Source organism: Parus major, chromosome 3 (assembly GCF_001522545.3).
Source record: "Parus major isolate Abel chromosome 3, Parus_major1.1, whole genome shotgun sequence".
Classification (NCBI taxonomy): Eukaryota; Metazoa; Chordata; class Aves; order Passeriformes; family Paridae; genus Parus; species Parus major.
Genome location: NC_031770.1, coordinates 47809261 through 47829186, shown reverse-complemented (window position 1 = coordinate 47829186; position 19926 = coordinate 47809261). Strand labels below are relative to the sequence as shown.

The following is a 19926-nucleotide window of genomic DNA, read 5'->3' as shown; positions in this document are numbered from 1 at the left end:
GTATGTGATTTTTCTAGTTAAATGCTCGTAAGTAAGAGTAAAGAACTCAGACTCTTTATAAAAGTGTTGGTAAATTCACAGTAATTTGTCAATCTTACCAAATTCTAGCTATCAAGCAGTCTGATAATCCAAAAACTTGTATTTTAAGGAATAAACCCTTTCAGGGAAACCGGGAAAACAACATTTTCATGTCTTGTCATAAGCATAATATTCCTGAATAATTCACTGAGGCCTTCTACTTTCCCAAAAAGAGAAAATCATCAGTTTTATCTCAAAGAGATGAAACAAAATGTAGTTTTTAAAAATTAAGTAAGATGTCAAATAAATAGGCATAGAAAGAGAATACACAACACTAGCACACTGAAATTAAATCAAAGACTTTTAATAGTGCTTTTTTATTTGTATTCATTTAGACTAAACCTGGGACAGTTGTTAGGTTTATAGACAACATTCACATCTAGCCCTGCATTCACATGTGTTTTCTTAGTGTAGTTTCTAAAAGTTGTATTTCTCTGTACTGTAGGGAGGCCAAAAATGTGTATCTTTTAGCACCTGTAAATTTCAAAGCTAACAGATACCATCAGCTCAAATTTATAAGCTTCCCACCTTTGATTCTCTTTACTCCAGACAGAGACAGGAGGATTTCAGTCAGATTTAATTTACAAAAGGTGTGGGAGACAAATGGGCTTCCCCATTTCATTCCAAAAGAGAAGTCACTTGGTAATCATGGAAGACATTCTCTTCCCACTGTCTTTTAGTGGCTAAGGGGCATTTAAATATCAGTCAAAAGAAGATGTAATTAAAAACTACCTGTGTGTCTGGGGAGTATTATGTCTCTTTTCTTACTCTCACTGCTGGATCTCTGGATAACATTTTGAAGCTGTGGCCTGGATAAGCTTCTTCACCTAAATACAATTCTGACAATGATATTACCTAATGTGTGAAAGAAAAAGCTTAAGAATTGCTGCAATGAAAAAAAAAAAAATTGTTTGGTTGGATTTTTCTTGATTGTAGGCGACATATCCTGCTCTTCACAGTAACTTGTCCCATAGGGCACCACATTGAGCTGTGTACCATGGTGCCATGTGTCTTTGGAGAAGAGGATGCTGTGATGCCAGCTCTTCAGAAGGTGTGCATAGTGACTAATCAAACATTGTGAAAATAGTTTTTCTGACTACTAATTAAAGTGAAGTAGTATTGGACTTCTGTTTAGAGCTGTTATATTCAATAGTATTGTATTAATTTTAATATGAAATTGGTAAGGGCATTAAAGATACGAGTTTTACAGCACAACAGGGACTGGATGCATATTGGAAAAGTTATCTTATGTAAACATGTAAGTTAAAGTTGGGTAGTACTGTGGTTTACATAGAAGTGCAGCATACAATGTGAAAAATGCTCTTCTTGAAATACATATGTCAGGGTAGTGTATAACTCACTCTTTGAGGCATGTAAAAATACTCATAAAATACATGTAGAAATATTAATTAATATTTAAAAATAACTGCGTATTTAAATAAAATCTCACATCAGTGAAATATGTGTGGTCCCATGGAATTGCATATTACACACCAGATCCCAGAGCAGCTTTTATATGTAAAATGAGCAATTTAATCAAGGAACTTTTCATAGCTGAGATAAGAGGCCCAAGAGAGAAAATATTACAGCTTTTGTTCTTCATTGTTTGTAATCCAGACAGACACCATTGTCATCCATATTTTCAGGTTTTTTTATCAAGCAGTAGGCCCAAATATTTATTGAAGTCCCTGAGGGTAGGGAATATATTTTCTAGAGAAAAACACATTTGTGCAAAAATATTTAAAAGGTGAGATTAACAGAAAATTTACATAGCAGTGTAGATTCTGGGTCCTAATAATAGAGCACTAAAACATCTTGTGCAAATTTATCACATTTACTGTGACAAAAAAGTAGAAATATAAGAAGCTGGGTCATTATAAAAATCTTGTGGCTGTACTATCCCCTTGCCTTCAATTTTTGGATGAAAAGCTATTTCCTATCAAGAAAATAAAGTAGACTTTTATGCTTGGGTTTTCCATGCAGTTCTTTTCGAAGCAACTTCTCTGCAGGCTATTATTTGCAGGAAAGTGTGCAATTCTTGCAAAGAAATCCTGATGAACATTATTGATGCTTAAGACATCATGTATTTGATCATTGTTTTCAGCAGGATATTAATACTAATTTGTCCTTCCATAACAGAAGATGCTAAGCACTTCAGCTGACAGTTATTATCACTGCAGTAGAAAGTCTCTATATGGATCTTATTTTTGATTAAATTTCCTATGACTAATAATTTAGGGGGAAAAAAGCAATGAATATCTTATGGTGTCTGTTATTTATTTTACTGGCAAAAAGCAGTGAGAATTTTATATGCTTTTGAATATCAGAGACATAATTGATTTTACAGTTTATAATATGAAGAGCAACTGCATGAGTTCAGAAAGTTTTGTACTTCATCACAATAAAAAAGCTTGTATTCTGTCATGGCCCTGGATGAAAACCAAAGAAAATCCAAAAGCAATCTTTCTAAGAATAGTTGTTTTATTCTCTTTCCCCAGGAGAGCTCTCGATTTATAGAACAGGCTACAACTATCCTGAAAGCTGTTGGAAATGTGATAAATAATTTCAGCAATAAGGATGAGCTTCCTAAAGCCTTGAAGGAATTGGAAGTAGCTCATTGCCCTCCTGGCCTTCATGATACTAAAATAGCTAAAGAAAACGTCAAGGTGAGCAAATAGTTTAATGAACGCACATCTAAAAGCTACAGAACTGGATAACTGCTTAACACTGTCATTTATCCTCTTCAAAACAATGCCTGTGAACTTAACAAGGACCACCTGCATGCTCTGAATGTGGCATTCATTATAAAGTGTAAGCCCAAATGACCTAACTTGTAACTTGTATGGTTATTATCTTTTAAGAAGAAAAATTTCAATGTGCACAGAGTAGCACGTTCTAAATTAAGTCTATTTTTGTCAATCCAGTTTAGCATACTTTGGGGCAGAAAGCGTGAGCTGTTTTTATATTAAAACTTCATTTTGAATTTGCAAGATACATCCTGAAATGCAGAAAAGTCTAATGATTGCTTTCTCTGCCTAATGTTGATGGAACAGAAAAACATTATTACAGCTTATATTTCTGAAGGAATGAATGAGTTGAGCATTTCAAGTTGATTTTCTTTGTTTCTTGATACTACAGCATTCTTATTTAACTTTTCTGCTCTGTATTTATGATAAATTAAAGATATATGATGAAAACATTAACTTTTTCTGTAGATCTCAATGCTATAGCTTTTCAATATTACAAAAAGATTACAACAAAAAATTGTATAGAAGATACACTAATTTTAATGTGTATGCAAATGTTGATCATATTGCTATAACTTGGTTTTTCTAAAGTTAGTATTTTATATATTCCAGATTAATTTATTTTCATCAAAGTACTAGAAAGCTCTTGCAGTTTAGATGGTGTAGTTTAGATTGAATAGAACAAAGGTTTTAATATTTTTGTAATCAGTGATATTAAAAATCAGAACACCTAAGCTAGCAATTTTCTACGTGGGCTTGGCACCAGGCTTAAATTCAAGAAAATAACAGAATTCATAAAGAATTATTACAGGTGCTCCACTCATGAAAGAGGTAATTTACATGCCAAATCCACCAGGGAAAAAAAATTGGTTTGAACTCAGGAACAGAATATAAAAATTTTAAATGCATATGCTCATGTGAAATATGTGCAAAACTTAGAGAGCTTAAGAAAAATTCAGTAGTCATAAACACAGATATCCCTTAATTTCTCCTCCACTAAGAAGACAAATTTATATCAGTAAAAGAGAATAAAAAGACAGAAATTAGATAAATGAAAGGCACTGAGCTGACAGTGATTCAAGGATGAAAATATGGAAATTTTCTGTATTTAACACAAATGGTGAAAAATTGTTCTGAATACAAGAAAGGATCTACTATATTCTTTCTTCCCCAGTTTTACAAATTTTAAAATAAAGGACATGTTTATTAGTATTAAAATACATAAAATATTTCCAGAAAGCAGAAAAATCTGAAACTAAGTTCAATGAAAGAAAAAAATCTTATTTTTTCAGTAAGTTACTACTATGTTCTTCAACTCAGATTATGAAACAAGTTCTGTAAAACACACTCTAAAATTCCCATCTACTAAGAGTGGGGGAGGAAAAGACTGGATTTCTGCTCTTTAAAGAGCATCAATATGTCAAAGCATAAAAATAGAGCCAAATCTTCCCATGCTGTAGCACCTCCTAATCTCAAAAGCATTCCCATTCCGTTATCAGCCTCTGTTCTGAAACCTCAAGTTTAGAACTCCCATTGTCATGATAGCAATTATAATACATTCTTCTGTCCTCTGGTATGAGGCCATCAACCCCCTACACATAAACTACGAGGATGTTTCTGGGTGATAAACACATTGTAGAATAAGTCAAATTTTCTTATTTTAATAAGCCAGGCATGAAACAGGTTTTCTCTCTATTGTTGTCCTGAAGCATTGTAGTCCGACAGTTTGGATTAATTTTCAGATACAGTATTTGTTAAAGGAAGTTAAAAACTCCATGTATATGTGGTAGGAGAAGAGGGAAACAGTTTCTAAAACAATAATAAGAATAATATAAATCAATCTTTATAAATGAATTATTCTTTAAATGCTTTTCCTCTTTCTGATTGTAGGTTTTCAATAATGCATTTTGGTATTTGATAAAATATGTATTAGACAAGAAGGATCTTTACAGATATAAATTTGCCTTCAGGTCCTTTACTTTGGATTTTAAAGACACTGATTTTTCTGGTGATGACACTGATATTTCAGGTAATATATTATTATTGCTAATCACTTCAAATATATCTGCAAATTCTTATTTTCAGGGTAGCCAACTCTTCTCTCTTGTTTTTTCTTGCTTCAGTAGACACAGTTGATTTTTAAGCCTAAGACTTTTACTGTTGAGAGGACATCTGAGGCTCATCTCAGAATAGAAATGATCCTCTTCTTTGTCCCAGAAAGTCCAATTACCCTTTTTTAATTTATAAAACTGCCCTTGGTCTTCTTTGCGTTTCATTTGTCAGCACTGACAAACAATAACAAACATTTTTTTACCTGCTGTACTGCACCTTGTCACTATTGTTCAAAGCATCATCTGAGAAACCCTTAAATGCCTATATTGCTCACAACCTGAGAGCGAAGGAAGACTCAATTTAGTACCTTCATTGAAAGTTCAGCTATTTCTTAGTGATGGTTGAGAAGTTTTTGTTTGTTTTTAGGGGGAGAGATATTTTAAGTATTGTTATCTTTCTTGCTTTCTTGCTTGTTTTTTAAGTTTGTTTCGTGGGAAATTAGTGTGTTGCCTGGCTAATTGGCTGGCTAGTCATACCCATGTAGTGTGGGACTGGCTACAGCACCATCTGTCTCCTCCAGCTTTTGAGGTCAGGGTGTGCTGTGTACCTGAACATACCCTGAGAGGAGCCATTGGAAGGCCAATGTATTTCTTACAAGCAGGGATAATTCTCTTCCCACTGTTTCTTTGCTTCATTTTTTATGCAGGCTGCAGTTTTACGCCATTAGAATTAAGTTTGCATGGCAACCAAATATATTGCTCTTTTCCATTTTAGGACTTATCTTTCAGTCTCTGTAACTTTTTAATCTATTAATGCTAGCATTTATTTTACTACTATAAGCCTTGTGTATGTGGCTTCATATCACAACAGAAAAATAATCTGATTGGTGGGAAGAGACATGATCACCATTTGAACACTTTCTATGGGGACTTAGCTTTTCCTTTGTCTATTGTGAACTTACAGAATAAAGTGTCAAACAAAACAATACTAACTTCCTTTTGATTAGTCATTTTATTCTGGAAAAATAATATTAAAAGCTAAATTAAAATGTACGCAAATACCTTTCCTGACACAACGGTGTAGTACGTTTGTCCTTTTAAGAAAGCATTTATAAACATGTCTCTCTTTACTGGGAACTTTCCTCTGAATCTCCTCTCTTCTGAAATTTATTGTTCCTTAGAGACATTAGGTATTTTTCAGAGAATTTCATCCCATGACAAGAGTATGTAACAAGGGTCAGCATATTGACATTTATCACACCACTTGAAGTAAACAACATCTGTCACATTTTTTTAAAGATGTCTGTGCTACTGATTTCTGTATCCCAAAAAACCCTTAAACACTTGTCAGCATTAGAAGACATTTTTAAAATAGATTTGAATAATTAGCACAGTTGACAGGTTGTAGCAAAGATCTCTTATAAATTACTAAATTATGAAATCTACTGTGACAGAATATTTTTAAGAGCTGGGCAGTGAATCAAAAAAGTAGAATAAATATATGGAAGAAAGTTCTGTTTCAGTTTTGTTTCCTCCAGTGTCCTATACATCCTTTTAAATTATTTTCTTTTCTAAAATTAAATTACAAGAGATCCCTATTGGACTGGAAAGGTAATTGTTTCCCTTTGGCTTTATTGACAGTTTTTTACATTTATTGATGTTTTGCCCTGTTTAAAAAAGGTTGCTCTGGAGTAAATGCATGCTTTTGTTCAGGTTCCATCCAGAACCTTAAAGAAATAAAGCATAAACCAAGTGAAATGTCAAAGAAAAAAAGGTAACTAGCAGGAAAAAACAGCTGAAAACTTCATTGTAGAAAGATCTAGAGGGATTGGCATGATTGCCCTGGCCCACATTAACGCTGCTGCATTGTCAGGTTAGTTGCTCAAATCTTGTCAAGACATGAGGTTGTAACCTTCTGGAACCTAACAGACATCAGTGTAATCTACCATATCAGATGAATGAAATGTTTTTTTCATCTGTGTCTGCAAGTATATTAAGTCAAATCTGAGGTTTTTTTGGAACAGCACCTCCATTTTATAAATGATGTATTTATTTTGCACTGTGTGCTGAATTAATGTCAAGGTTTAACAAGGGCAAGGATATTATGATTTACTGCAGGTAGTGGTCATGCCTGCTAAGATCTCTAAGAAGCAATCCTGAAAATGATCTAGTCAAATTTATTTGACTGCTAAGTATCATCCATCCCCATGGAGCAATTAGCAGAAAACAAGAAACAAGAGGAAGACCATGCCATTTGAACATACACAGGAATGTGATGCTTCCTGGGAAAGGAAGCATATCAGGATGATGTTACACAAGAGGCAGTGTTGGCAGTTCAACTGCCTGCCTGCTCTCTGTAGCACATGTTCTTTGTTTACCTTGTCCTGGTTTCATTGCGCCCAATAGTGAGCCAGTGGAGCCAGGGGAGGTCTGTGGCACTTATTTTCAAGAGTCTCAAACTCTTGACAGTTGTTTAGGCACATTTCAAGAGCTACATTTCTTTCTCATGGATAAATTCCAACTTTGAAGTTGGAAGTGGAGTGCCCTTTGTGTACAGTTCTCTTAAAACCTTTTGGTCTGAAATTTTACACAGCAGTTGAGCTGTTCTCTATAAGCTTATCTTAACTGTAAAACTGTATTTGGGGAGTCCTACTCCGTTCTTTTTCAGAACAAGCTTCTCTCTCCTCCAGAGACTTAACATAGGTTAAGTCTATCTTAACATAGGTTAAGAAGATTGATTGTACAGTTGTGTTGTGTTGTGTGACTGAAAAGAGAATTCTGAACATTTGTTTCTTGCACTTTGGATATGAACTGGAGTTCCAGTAAAGGGTGAGGGAAAGTTTGGCATTATTTGATTGAATATGTAAAGTGTCTCTTGAGTATATGCAAAATACTCCTTTTTCAAAAAAAACATTCCTACATTGCCTCCAGGAAAACTGTAGTGATTTTATGGTGAAAAGTGTCTTGCTAAGCTTGAAAGCTCCAGTTTTATTATTAGCATGGTGTCTTCTGATTAACAGCTAAGGCATGTCAGAGATTTTTGACAAATCTGTTTTCAATCATAATGTCAAATTTGAAACATCCATTAGTTCAATATTGATGGATTTAAAACATTCACTAGTTCAAGATTGATTGATTCAAAGCATTTCACAGAATACACTTCTCTGCTTCTAAGAAAAAATATTAAGAAATGTTAAGTTTTAAAAAAAGCCTTAAAAGATCAGAATATTTAATTTAGACCTCATTATTTTGCCTTAAATGTTGCAAAGAAAAATATTTTTTTTCTTATGACATTCTATAAAAAATTGGAACAAAAAAGAACCTCCTTAGGAATATATTAGGAATATATACTGACAATTTGGGGGTATTGGCCTGATCTGTGGCAGCTTTTGACATTTTCAATAAATAGAATTGATTTCTGTGTGACAGAAATTTCTTTTCTGTCACATTTTCATACAAATTTTTTATTTTTGTGTTTTCAGAAACAGTTTAACATTTAACTAACTTACTGTACATCCATATATTCTTTATCCTGACAAATGAAATGTTTTATTTCTAGAGGTACAGGTATTTTTTCTAGTTATGGAGTCCACTTGGCATCCTCAGTGGATGAAGTTTTCAGCTGGTTCACAAGGCAACACCACACCAATACTTTTTGTATTTACTTTTCTATATTATTGGTTCCTGCTCCATGTTAGGATATTCTTACCTATTGGGTCAATCTGTGTATATGTGTGTTCATATATATACAACAATATATTATTTTATATATATTTTATATATACAATAATACATTATTTTGCTTTATATGAGGAATGTAGTCTCTGCAGCAGAATTCATTTTTTTGAGCCAAAGCACAAACTGAAAATTGAAGTCTATTTCCATTTCATGAAGACAATGATTAGTGGGGTCAAAAGTCATCTTGCCACTGGGTTCTTTAATTGTAAAATAGACAAGTTTGTAGACTGAAAAATTAATTTTGGAATGTATTCCAGTGATGAATGAATGGGAGAGCCAAAACCTTTCCAGAGGTGCACAAACAGAAAACATCTTAGGACATGTTAAATTCCAGCTGGATGTTAGGAAAAAAAACCATTTTTCACCATGAGGCTAGTCAAAAATTGGAAAAGAATGCCCAATTAAATTATGGAGTCTCCATGGTTATGGAAATATGAAAAAATGTACTGGACATTTCTTCAAGAGCAGGACCAACCTGTTCTAAATTCATCCAGTTTTGGATGTGGGATTGGACCAGATGACCTTCAGTGGTCCATTCGAGTCTGTATTATTCTGTGATTCATTATATGCTCCTGTTTTATAACAGTGCTTGCACCATTCATATTGTTGAGTTCTAATCTGGTTACTATTGAAGTGGGCTTGTGTAATCTTCCAGTCCTCAAGTATTAAAGAAGCTTTCTGGGGTTTGGAAATGCAATACTGATGAGAAATAATGGTTTGAGAACACAGCCAGATTTAGCAATATTGAGTAAAAGTGATTAGATTGAAATGTGTGATCTGGCTGATGAAAGCAATATCTTAAGATAGTTTGTTTGCCTGCAATGTTGTCTATATTTTTCAAGCAGATTCCTGTCCTCCTTTTTGTTTTTTGGTACTTCCTTTTGCAGCAGTGTTTCCTTCCTATCACGCTGTCTTGCTTCCTTTGTTCCATATGTGTGCAGTTCCAAACTACCCTCCCTAGCACTGGCCCCTTGGAGTGTTGTTCCCCACATCCTTCCCTAAGTCCTGGTGCTGATGGCTCCCAGAATGCTAATTTCCAGGCAAGAATGCCTTCAAGGAGCTCATTGCTAACCTGTCAGAACCCACTAATTTCTGTTCCATTTTGGAACATAAAGTCAGTCAGATAAATTAACTCTCCCTTTGTCATAGATCTTATTCTTATTCTGTGTCTACTTTGTGGAAGCTAAACAAAATGTTTTGCACAACACTGGTGTTGAAATTATTACTAAAATATTACCAGATTGAGAGACAGAAGTACTTGAAGTCTTGTGAAGCTCTTTTAAGCTGTGTACAGAGTCAGGCTTTAGTGTATCAAATCCTCTTGGTTCATGTTTGGAAGAACATTTTGAAATCACAGTAGGAGGCATGATTTAAAAAATGTCCTGCAATAGCTGTCCATGAAGAGAAAAAAATAAATTATTTGATGTTTGTAATTAGCAAACTAGCTGACTTTTTTGACTTTGTGTAATTATACAGTATATTTTCTCCAACTTACAATAAAAACAAAATTTCAAGAGTGATATTTTCATCATAAAAATTTTATGCTTGGAATCACTCTCTTGATGTTTTGTGGGGGTTTTTTTCTTCTTTTTAAATTCATTACAGGCAGCTACAGGACTTCCAGCTTTGATGTTACTCATTCTTCCATTCCTTCAGAGAACAGTGAGGAGAAATCCCTTAGTAGTTGGGAGAATCAAACTCCCACACCTGAAGAAGAAGCAGCAGCTCTCACAATTCAAGCCATCTGGAGAGGGACCTATATTAGGAAAATACTGAAGAGCAGAGTACCAGGTGTGTCATTTAAAAATGCCTTTCAAAAATGCTTTATACTTCATCTTATTCAAATCTTCACTGTAAAGAGTTTTTTACTAATTAATGTCTAGGTAAAATTAACTGAAACTAATTAAATAGAACTTACAGTTCTATTAAGGTCTCCTAACCACTCAGCTAGCACATATGGTACTAAAAAGTATGTGAAAGATACACCCCCTAAATTTGCATAGATACTAAACCAAAATTTACATTAATGTAAAGATGTAGATTTAGGTCAGAGCTGGGATAAATGTTAGGGATTTTTTCTGGAAATGTAAAGGAAATAATACAAGAACTTGAGCTTCATAATGAGTAGTGGAACACACACGAAGCCTGATGCTGTGCTCCAAAGATACTGTACTGATACTATCCTTCATTTCTGTGCATACAGATAGAGGAATCTTGCATAGAAGTTCAGGACTTGTAGCACATTTCCTATTCAACTGTTCTATTATCTCAGCTGGAATACTGTGTCCAAGTGCAATGTCCACAGTCCAGGAAGAAAGAAAGATAACAACCACAAAATTCTGAGTAGATTTGTGAGGATTTGGATTAAATATAGACCTAGTACATACATACAGGTTGTTAGTTGTAATTTCAGAAAGATCAGATAAGAAAAATCTTTGCTATAATCATTAAGCAAGATTAACCCACATGAGGAAAGGAATCTGAAAGTAACAGTATCTTTAGGCTGATATCCAAAGGGTTAACAAGAAGATCTTTAGTCTGAGAATCAAAGCTTATGGCTTGAATCTGGACACATTCAAGTTAGAAAAAGTGACATTTATTAAAACTGACTTTATTAAAAAGATAAGGCATTTATTGGAATAAACCAAGATTTGTATTGTACTACTGAAAACTTTAAAATCAGTCTGGTCTTTATCTGTATTCCATGCATAGAAGCAAACACCTTGAGATGACAACACAGCCTGTTATGTGAGTTATCCAGTGTAGGTGGGATGAATTACCCATTGGAGCTGCCCAACTCTTTTCCTGTTAGCTACACAGATAGTTTAGGTACATCCCTACCCGCTCCTGGTATCTGCAGATAGAAGTTGCTGGGAATTATATATTGTCTGAGGACAGAGACTGCCATATATCACTACATCTTACAGTGAAAAAACTGTAAACTGGGGAAAATATTGATCACATAATTTTTGCAATTGTTGGAGTGCTGAAAAGTACAAAGATGATGAATGGAATATACTCTGTCAAACAAAAAACAGTTTTCAGCTCAGCGAGACTTCTGTAAAACTCCACATAAATAAGACAATTTACTTGTGCAAGTGGCATTTTTCAAAAGTATTTGGCAGGTGTAAATTTAGAACAATAGCAAAATTGGATGTCATATTTTCTAACTTATTTTATTAACTCTAGGTACTAAAGAAAACACTGATGTTGAAGAAACTTTGAAAAACCTGTGGGCTATGATTGAGTTAAATTTTGAACAGTGCGCTATAACATTGTTAAGGTAATCATGCAATAAATCAAACTATTTTATTGCAGGCAGTTGTCATACACTGCTATTCCACAAAATAAACATGGTAAGAACATTATTAGTGTCAAAATTACAGCACCCTGATGGAAGGGGTGAAATTTTTTACTAAATATATGCCATGCTTTATTCTCTGTACCCTACATGAATAAAATCTTATTTTTGGATATGTTACAGATTTTTTCCTTCAGCTTGAGCTAAAATATTACCATTTGCATTTATTTAATTTTTTAGTATTTGGTAGAGTACTCCATAAGTACAGATCTGATACTGATTCCTTAGTTAAGCAGTTAACCAGTTGGTTTAAGGAAACTTTTTGATTTGTGCTATCTGTTAAGCAATCATGGTTGACAGTAGAAAGGAGATAGCTTTGCTATTTGTACCATTTATTATCTCAGTCAGGGACTCTTTTGCTGCACTTGCTTGAAGGAAAATAGATGTATGTCTAGGTAGTAGAAATGTAATAGGTGTATTTCTATGCTTTCCCTGATATTTTATTACAGCTTTTGGAAAGAAGGCTATTCTAATTTCAACAGTATTCATTAAGTCATTTGCAAGCCTAACACCCTTTGGGGATCACATATTTCCATTAAGTCCTCCAAAAATCTCTCTGCAAATGTTCACACAACTGATCTAGCAGTAAATCAGTTCTTCCAGGGGTGAGGAGTGAAAACTGGCAGTAATTACTGCCTGTGGATATAAATCCTCACTCCTTGTAACCAGCAATTTGAGCAACACTCACACCAGGTATAATTTTATTTCACCTTTTAGTGTTGCTAATCCTGTAAAACCTGTGTACGTTGATGGGATCAGGACTTTGCAACCACAGCCTTGCTCCAAATATTAGCCATCCATTTTAGATTTGCAGCATTTCTACATCAGCAAAGATGAGATGAAGTTTTCAGACTGCCTTCAGACTTATAAAACTTATGGGGTTTATAAGCATTGTCCTGAGGGATACATTTGAGTGTTAAAATCATGCTAATGTGTTTGTGCTTTTGTTTTTTTTGTTTAACAGCTGACAGATCTCCATTTAACATAACAATCTAGCACCTTGGACAAAAAGTTGTTGTTTTATTCCTTTATTATTCCAAAAAGTTTTAAAACTAAATAAAGGTATTTTAATCTCCTAATGATTCCACAGCTTTAAGATGACAATGTAAGAAAAATGAAGTTATGCTAACTGATACTTATTAAAAAAAAGAAAGAAAGAAGAAGAAAGAGGTAGAATTTTGTAGAAGCCATGACACCTTAGGATATTAGAAGCAACTGTAGTTGCAGATAGACTGATGGATAGAAATATAAGTATATATTTGCCATGAGATCTGAAAGAACTAATCCCTCCATGAATTTATTTTATTTAAGGTGAACGACTGCTAGAGAAACATTAGTAACACATTGTATCTTGTTTTACATTCATGCACAAAATAGTGTTCTTTATGATCAGCATAAGTAAAAGTCTATATATATATATATATATATATATATATATATATGCCATCCTGATTAGATTGAAGTCGTTATCTTTTCTGCTTTCCAGAGAGATGTTTAAAAGGAACTCTAATTCAGCTGAAAAGTTTCCTTGTTATGAAGATGAATGGTGTAAGATGTATTTCACTGACTATGCAGTAACCTATGGTGATCAACCACCAAACGCATGGTTTCTGGTTTTCAGGTGAGTTTCACAGAGCCCTTACAGGGAAGTAGCATTTATACACTGTGTCTTTTCACCAACTTGCTTAAAAACTTCTTATCTGCCTGCTTTCCTCAAATTCTGACATGCACTTGTTCTGGTTATTGCTGGAACAGTGTTCATTTTCTTCTTCATTTCTTCTTAATTTTCTTCCTAGAAGCTGGTAGAGTGCTGTGTATTTGGATTTAGTGTGATAATAGTATTGATAACACACTGTTATTTTGGTTGTTGAGTGTTTACCCCAAGTCAAGGACTTTTCAGTGTCTCACACTCTAGCAGTGAGGAGGTACACAAAAATCTGGGAGGAAGCACAGTCAGAAGAGCTGCCCTGAAGTGGCTAAAGGGATGTTCCCTACCAGGGAATGTCATGTTCAGTACATAAATTGAGGGAGGATTACCTGGACAGGGGCTGATCACTGCTCAGGAACAGGCTGGGCATCGGTCAGTAGGTGGCAACCAGTTGTATTGAACATTATTTGTTTCTCTTGGGTTCTGTTTCTCTCCCTCCCTCTCCTAATCATTAAAAATATTAATATTATTAGAATTTTTATTAGTATATTTTATTTCTATTGTTAAGCTGTTCTTAACACACGAGGTTTATATTTTCTTTCTGATTCTTTATCTCAGGTGGGTTGGGTGTGGGAAGTGAGTGAGCAGCTGCATTGTTGTTAATTGCTGGCTGGGGTTAAACCATGGCAGTATTTTTTGCTTTGTGTTGCACATATCCTTTTATTTGGGAAAATAATTTTGATATAATTTAATTTTTCTTTTTTAGAGAAATATTTACTGTCCCAGAAGACATGCTTATATTGACAAAGGTGTTTACCACTATCCCTTCCTGTAGACTTCATGTCCTTGATAATGACACACAGGAGGAAATGCCACATGCCTTTTTCAAAGTGGCACCTCATGTTTATCCCAAAAATAAGGTAAATGCAAGAAGGTGTTGTGAAAAGTATAATTTTAAAAATAATAACAAATGCCCAAATTCTGTGGAGAATATAGTGGAGTTCTGTCATAGTGTTTTACTTCAAAGCACACCCTTGTTTATTAGCAAGTTTGACCACAGACCATCACTGATCTGCTTCTGTGCTGAACATTTATTAGTGAAATTTTGATTATGCTCTCCTCTGTACTCTTTCCAGCTGCTGTTGTTTTGGGGTTTATTATGCATGACACTGAGCACAGTAAACTTTGTACCAATGTTTAACTTATGGCCATAAAAAGTTTGAGTAAGGAACGATAAGCACCTTTTCTTCCCATGGGTACAGCACAGGACCCTCAGTGATTCTGTCAATTACTAATGAAAATGGCCCTTTCTATTGGATTCCTGCTCTTCCCCATTGAAGAAGTACCCTCTTAAAGCCACATTTTTGTTATTCTTTGCTAAACTTATGGTCTATATTTTGTAATATTAAATGTGGTTAATAGCAGTGAAGGGTGATTTTTAAAGTATTAAAAGAGAATTGTGCAGGCATGCTGTATTTTCCTACTTGTTCTTACTGCATTTTTCAACCACTGAGCTCCTGAGTTCTTCAGTAAGAATATAACCTTCTACTCTACAATTTAGCTTGCTTCTTCCTAGTTCCAAATAGTTGATTATTGTTTCTGTAGACCTGCACAAGCTTTTGAAAGCTCTGTTGATACTTTGAAAAGACGCTTTGCAATTAGTAAAAACAGAATACAATGGTATTATTTTAATCTGTTACCTTTTTTGTAACTATTTTGTAAAAAATAGTCAACAATGTAGTACATCAAGCAAGAAATTATACAGTATGCTTGAATTCTTAAATGTCAGTATTATTACATAAAAAGTCATTAAAAGAAAATACACCTACCAGCTCTGCTTTCAAACTATGACTCAGCAATTTACAACTGAAATAAAAAGGAATCCTGTCAACAGATACTGACTTTGTGCAGAAACACTCCTGGAACACATTAAAGTTCATTTCAGAATGATTGACAATAAAGATAAAATCTACACACTAGCAATAAAGTCTGTCTTCTTTTTGCAGACATTACAGCCTAGATGGAAACTGGCTACTTGCTTAGCATTATTTGGCTTTTTGGTGGTTGCATTAAATTATCTTATTTTTTGGTGTTTTTTTCTCCTTCTGGATACAGTTGAATGTGTTTTAGTTCTTGATGGGTTTTTTTTAAATTCTACTCTCTTTATTATTCGCAAGTCTTTTGAACAGATTGTAGAAAAGGATAGAGATAAGCACTCAAGCTTCAGCTGACCTACATAGATAAGAGTTTAAGAAATCATCACTACCACCATATTTAGTCTAGAAAATAGAAGTCTGTTTGAGCAAGGATACTGCTCAGTTATTTCTCTTGACTAGTCATAGAAAGATGTAAGGGATTCATCTAACGTTACCATGAAGTTAATTTGCGTGGTATATTAGGAAACAATCCTTTCTGATTCCAGAGACAGTGAATTGTAACAAGATATCTAAAACATCTAGTAGTGAAATCTCTTGAAGGTCTTTAAGAAAGAGACACAAATTTAATGGGGTTGTTAAGTTCTATTTTCTTATTTCTCAGTAGCAACTTTATCTTCCTACCAGACACAAAATTTATTGTGATTTCTAATTCCTCGTAGCATTCAGAAAGTGCTCACTCAAACAAACTTTTGGTCCTAAGTCTAAATTTTCTGAATATTTTTAGTGGACATTAAGATTGCATAACATTCTAGATGAGTATACAAGATAAATTGTCTTTCTCATGCATCCCTTGCTGTCAGAAAGCAGTTGAATATCTGCCCAAATCCTTCTCCATTTCCAGGTGTACTTGATAAGAACAGAGGGGCCTGTGACTCTGTGCTTAACTGTGTTGAGTTCTCCAGAATGGTTACTCTGAGTGGTTGCTATTACCTTGTGGTAATTAAAGGTTGTAAAGCACCTTACTGCTACAATTGCACAAATTGGAATCATGAATAATTTATTTTACTTTCATTCTAAATATTCAGTATTCCTGGAGCCACAGCTCTGAATTATTGGATAGTCCTGAAATCACAACCCTATTAATTATAAGCATTTTTCAACAAAGCTGTTTTTGCCAGTAAGTGCTGATTTATTTAAACAGAATTAGAAGAGGACTGAAAGAAATAAAGCCTTTCAAAGAATATTAATTTGGACTATTTCTTAGGTGGAACGTGAAATTTTAATATTTGAAATAGGGAAATAGTAGGGCTAGTTAGACTCCATGAAGAAGGGGTTTAATTCTGAGTTCCCCTGCAACATTACAAGTGGCCATTTCGTTCCTTATATCCCTTTTTCATGTCCCTGCCTTTCAAGTAATCACATTCATATTGCCTTCATTTTCACAAATGCAAATTAATCAAAGTTTGAAAATTTTTATGTTATATCCTGGCTCCTCATATTCCTATCCTCAGGATTCATAAAGAGCACCTAAATCTGTATCAGCCTTATTGTGTGTTGCATTTTTTATTATTTTTTACTTGAATTTTCTCATACTAGAAATATGTTTTCATAAATCAATATTTTCATAAAAATAAGATTAATATCTTGTTATTTCATGCTATATCTGCAGTGGCAATATTAAACTGGGGTAAAGGTTAATTTAACCTCAGATTTGAAGACTGAAGTAATCTCATCTCTAAATTTCCGTGCAGCAAACTTATCCACCCCTACTTTCACACTGCCTAAACATGAAGGGGCATTTTAAATAATCAAATACTTTGGTTAGAAAGTGACTTCAGGACTTTGGTTGTATCTGCCCCTAAGACCACCTGCCAGCTTTCCAGTTAGATGAATCTGGATTTAACTTGCCATGCAACTTTTTGCCAAATATAAATTGCTAAAGTAAGAGATGCTCCGTAAGTTAGAATAAAATGGAGTTAAAAAATTCTTGCTGATGAAGGACAACTTATTATATTAAGTGTAACGGACAAAAAGCATGTTGCATGTAGTCAGAGAGTGCCTTTTGAGTAGTGTTATTGCCATGTAAAAATGACTTGTTTCCCCTTTCAGAAAGGATACACTTTTGTGGCTGAAGCGCACACTGGTGACCAACCTGTGGCAGGTGGAAAATGGACACTCCGCTTCATCAGTTCCCACAGTGCCCTTCCATTTCTCTCTCGTGAAGCTGTAAATAATATCTATTCTACTCAACAATTTAAGGAGTATTACATACCCAACAAAGAGTTCCTACTGCTTAGGTAAATATTGAGAGAAGAATTAATAACTAGTGGTTTTTGTATTGATCATCCCTACTAGAAAGGTGTGTTCTTTCCTCTTTCTTTGAAGCAGAGAATATTGATGCAAATATCTGAATTTTATGGGCTATCAAATCAACATTTGATATACTGAAAGTGTTATTTGTGAAATATTGCCGCTACTTAATGAAGAACAGGTCTGAAGTACACAGACTGTAACTTTAAAATCCAAATTCAGTATTTTGCATTTCTGTAACCTCAGTCTTATCCACATGCCAATTACTGAAATTCCATTGTACTTTTGGGGAATAAACATGCATTAAAATTAAGATTTTGGAGGGGGGGAGAAGACTTTTTTTTTTTTTTTTTTTTCAGCTATTGGGATTAAGCTTTAATTAATACAGGAATAAAACACCTCTTTTTCCCAATATATCAGACCATCTTCCAGTATTGGCAGAAAAATTTATATATGTTTTATTTTAGCATGCTGATTCTTTTAGGAGAATATATTTAGTAAATATGAGATTTCATATTTATTAATTCTTTTTTAATTGATTAAAGTTCATTAAAATCCCTTCTGAGTTCAAAACTAACCATTACTAAATTGTTATACTGAAGCTTTTACACAAAGAACTACACATTACACTACAACAGGCCTTGTGCTTAGAGCTGATTAAATGTGTATATTTTGAAGGTTAATACTAAAACATTTTATCCTGATTCCTCAAGACTTTTTCAATATTTCAAACCAATAGATTTTTCTTGGGATAGAGGTCTCTTTAAGAGAAGGAATCTGTTTCAATAAAAATGAAAAATGCATGCAACAGAAACAAACCAAATGCACTAAAATTTTGTAAGCAGTCTCTTGATGATTTTCATTCTTTTCCCCCTTCTGATGTTACCAATCTTAAATACAATTATATATTTTTAACTCCAGAGGTGCTGAAGTCAGGGTAATGGATTTTTTGTGTGTTGTTGTTTCTTTGCTTTTTTTGGTGAGATTAATTACAACAATTTGAATTTATGGACAAAAAGCATATAATACATAAAGCAATGGGTTACAACATAACAACTATTTGAACAATATAACAATTATTTGAATTTTGTCCGCAGACTCTAATTCAACAGGCTTTTAATGCCACAGTCTTTTAAGCTGACCAAAGTAACTACTAATATCAAAGGAGATGTCCCTACCCTTTTGAAAGCAAATACTTTTCCCCTCAGGTACTTTTGATACAGTTCACTAATCTGGCTAATGATAGTGAACAAATAAAAGTACAGTAGGCAGTCAAATGTCTTTTTGGACATTTGCTAAGTCAATGAAAACACAAAGAAATAGTTAGATCAATCCATTTTTCAAAAGCAAAGAAGCTTAGCCCATTAGACTCCAGGAAGATATTTGATTTGATTTAGTAACTCAGTTTTAGGTGTTTGCTTCCAGTTCAGCACAACATTTAGGTACTTTCCTAAAAAAGAATGATCAGGTATAGTTGGTTATATTGCTATAATTTTTTCTTCCTCTTCAGGTATTTTGTAAAAGTCACAGCACCACATACTGCTACATTGCAGGTACAAACCTCTAATTCAGATGTGTTCATTAAATTACAAGTCCTAGAAAATGAAAAGGAAATTACAAGTGTCATTGGAAAAGGCAATGCAGTCATCCCAGTTGTTAATTTCTGGAGTAATCAATCACTTCTGAGCTCTCAGTGTAAGTATCGTAAGCCATATTTGATAATTTTATTCACTGCAGGATGTATCTTCTTACAGTTACTGTAGATAATCACAGAAAATACTATTTTCCCTGCTCTTTTCATTAATCTTTAATTTTACTGTTCAAAACCAATAAGTACAATTGAATGAGGTACATAATTCTTAGACATATTTTTAACAATGGACCCTGTAGTGCTCAGGTAATTTAAACAAAGCATTAAGTACCATCTGCCTGCCTCCACTATACTTCCTATACACAATAGTTTTTAGAGGCTACTGCCATGCCATCTTCTTTGGTAATCTATATTTTTTTTCCTGCTTTCTATACACCTCACTTCTAAACCAAATTATTTCCATTTTATTTGTGTACTATTTTGAATTATTCATTACAGTTGTGTTTCATTTTTAAAATTAATTCT

General features: G+C 33.9%; 1 protein-coding gene across 1 annotated transcript in view; it reads left to right on the top strand.

Annotated features, from left to right (window-relative positions):
* The window catches only part of ADGB (androglobin), a 103227-nt gene that overhangs the window by 59275 nt on the left and 24026 nt on the right, over positions 1 to 19926 (top strand). The window contains exons 18-26 of the mRNA XM_015623490.2: positions 1015 to 1129; positions 2577 to 2744; positions 4716 to 4854; positions 10220 to 10405; positions 11804 to 11897; positions 13462 to 13596; positions 14390 to 14543; positions 17610 to 17797; positions 19321 to 19505. Of these exons, the coding sequence (XP_015478976.1) occupies positions 1015 to 1129; positions 2577 to 2744; positions 4716 to 4854; positions 10220 to 10405; positions 11804 to 11897; positions 13462 to 13596; positions 14390 to 14543; positions 17610 to 17797; positions 19321 to 19505 (1364 nt within the window). The remainder of the gene's footprint in view (positions 1 to 1014; positions 1130 to 2576; positions 2745 to 4715; positions 4855 to 10219; positions 10406 to 11803; positions 11898 to 13461; positions 13597 to 14389; positions 14544 to 17609; positions 17798 to 19320; positions 19506 to 19926) is intronic.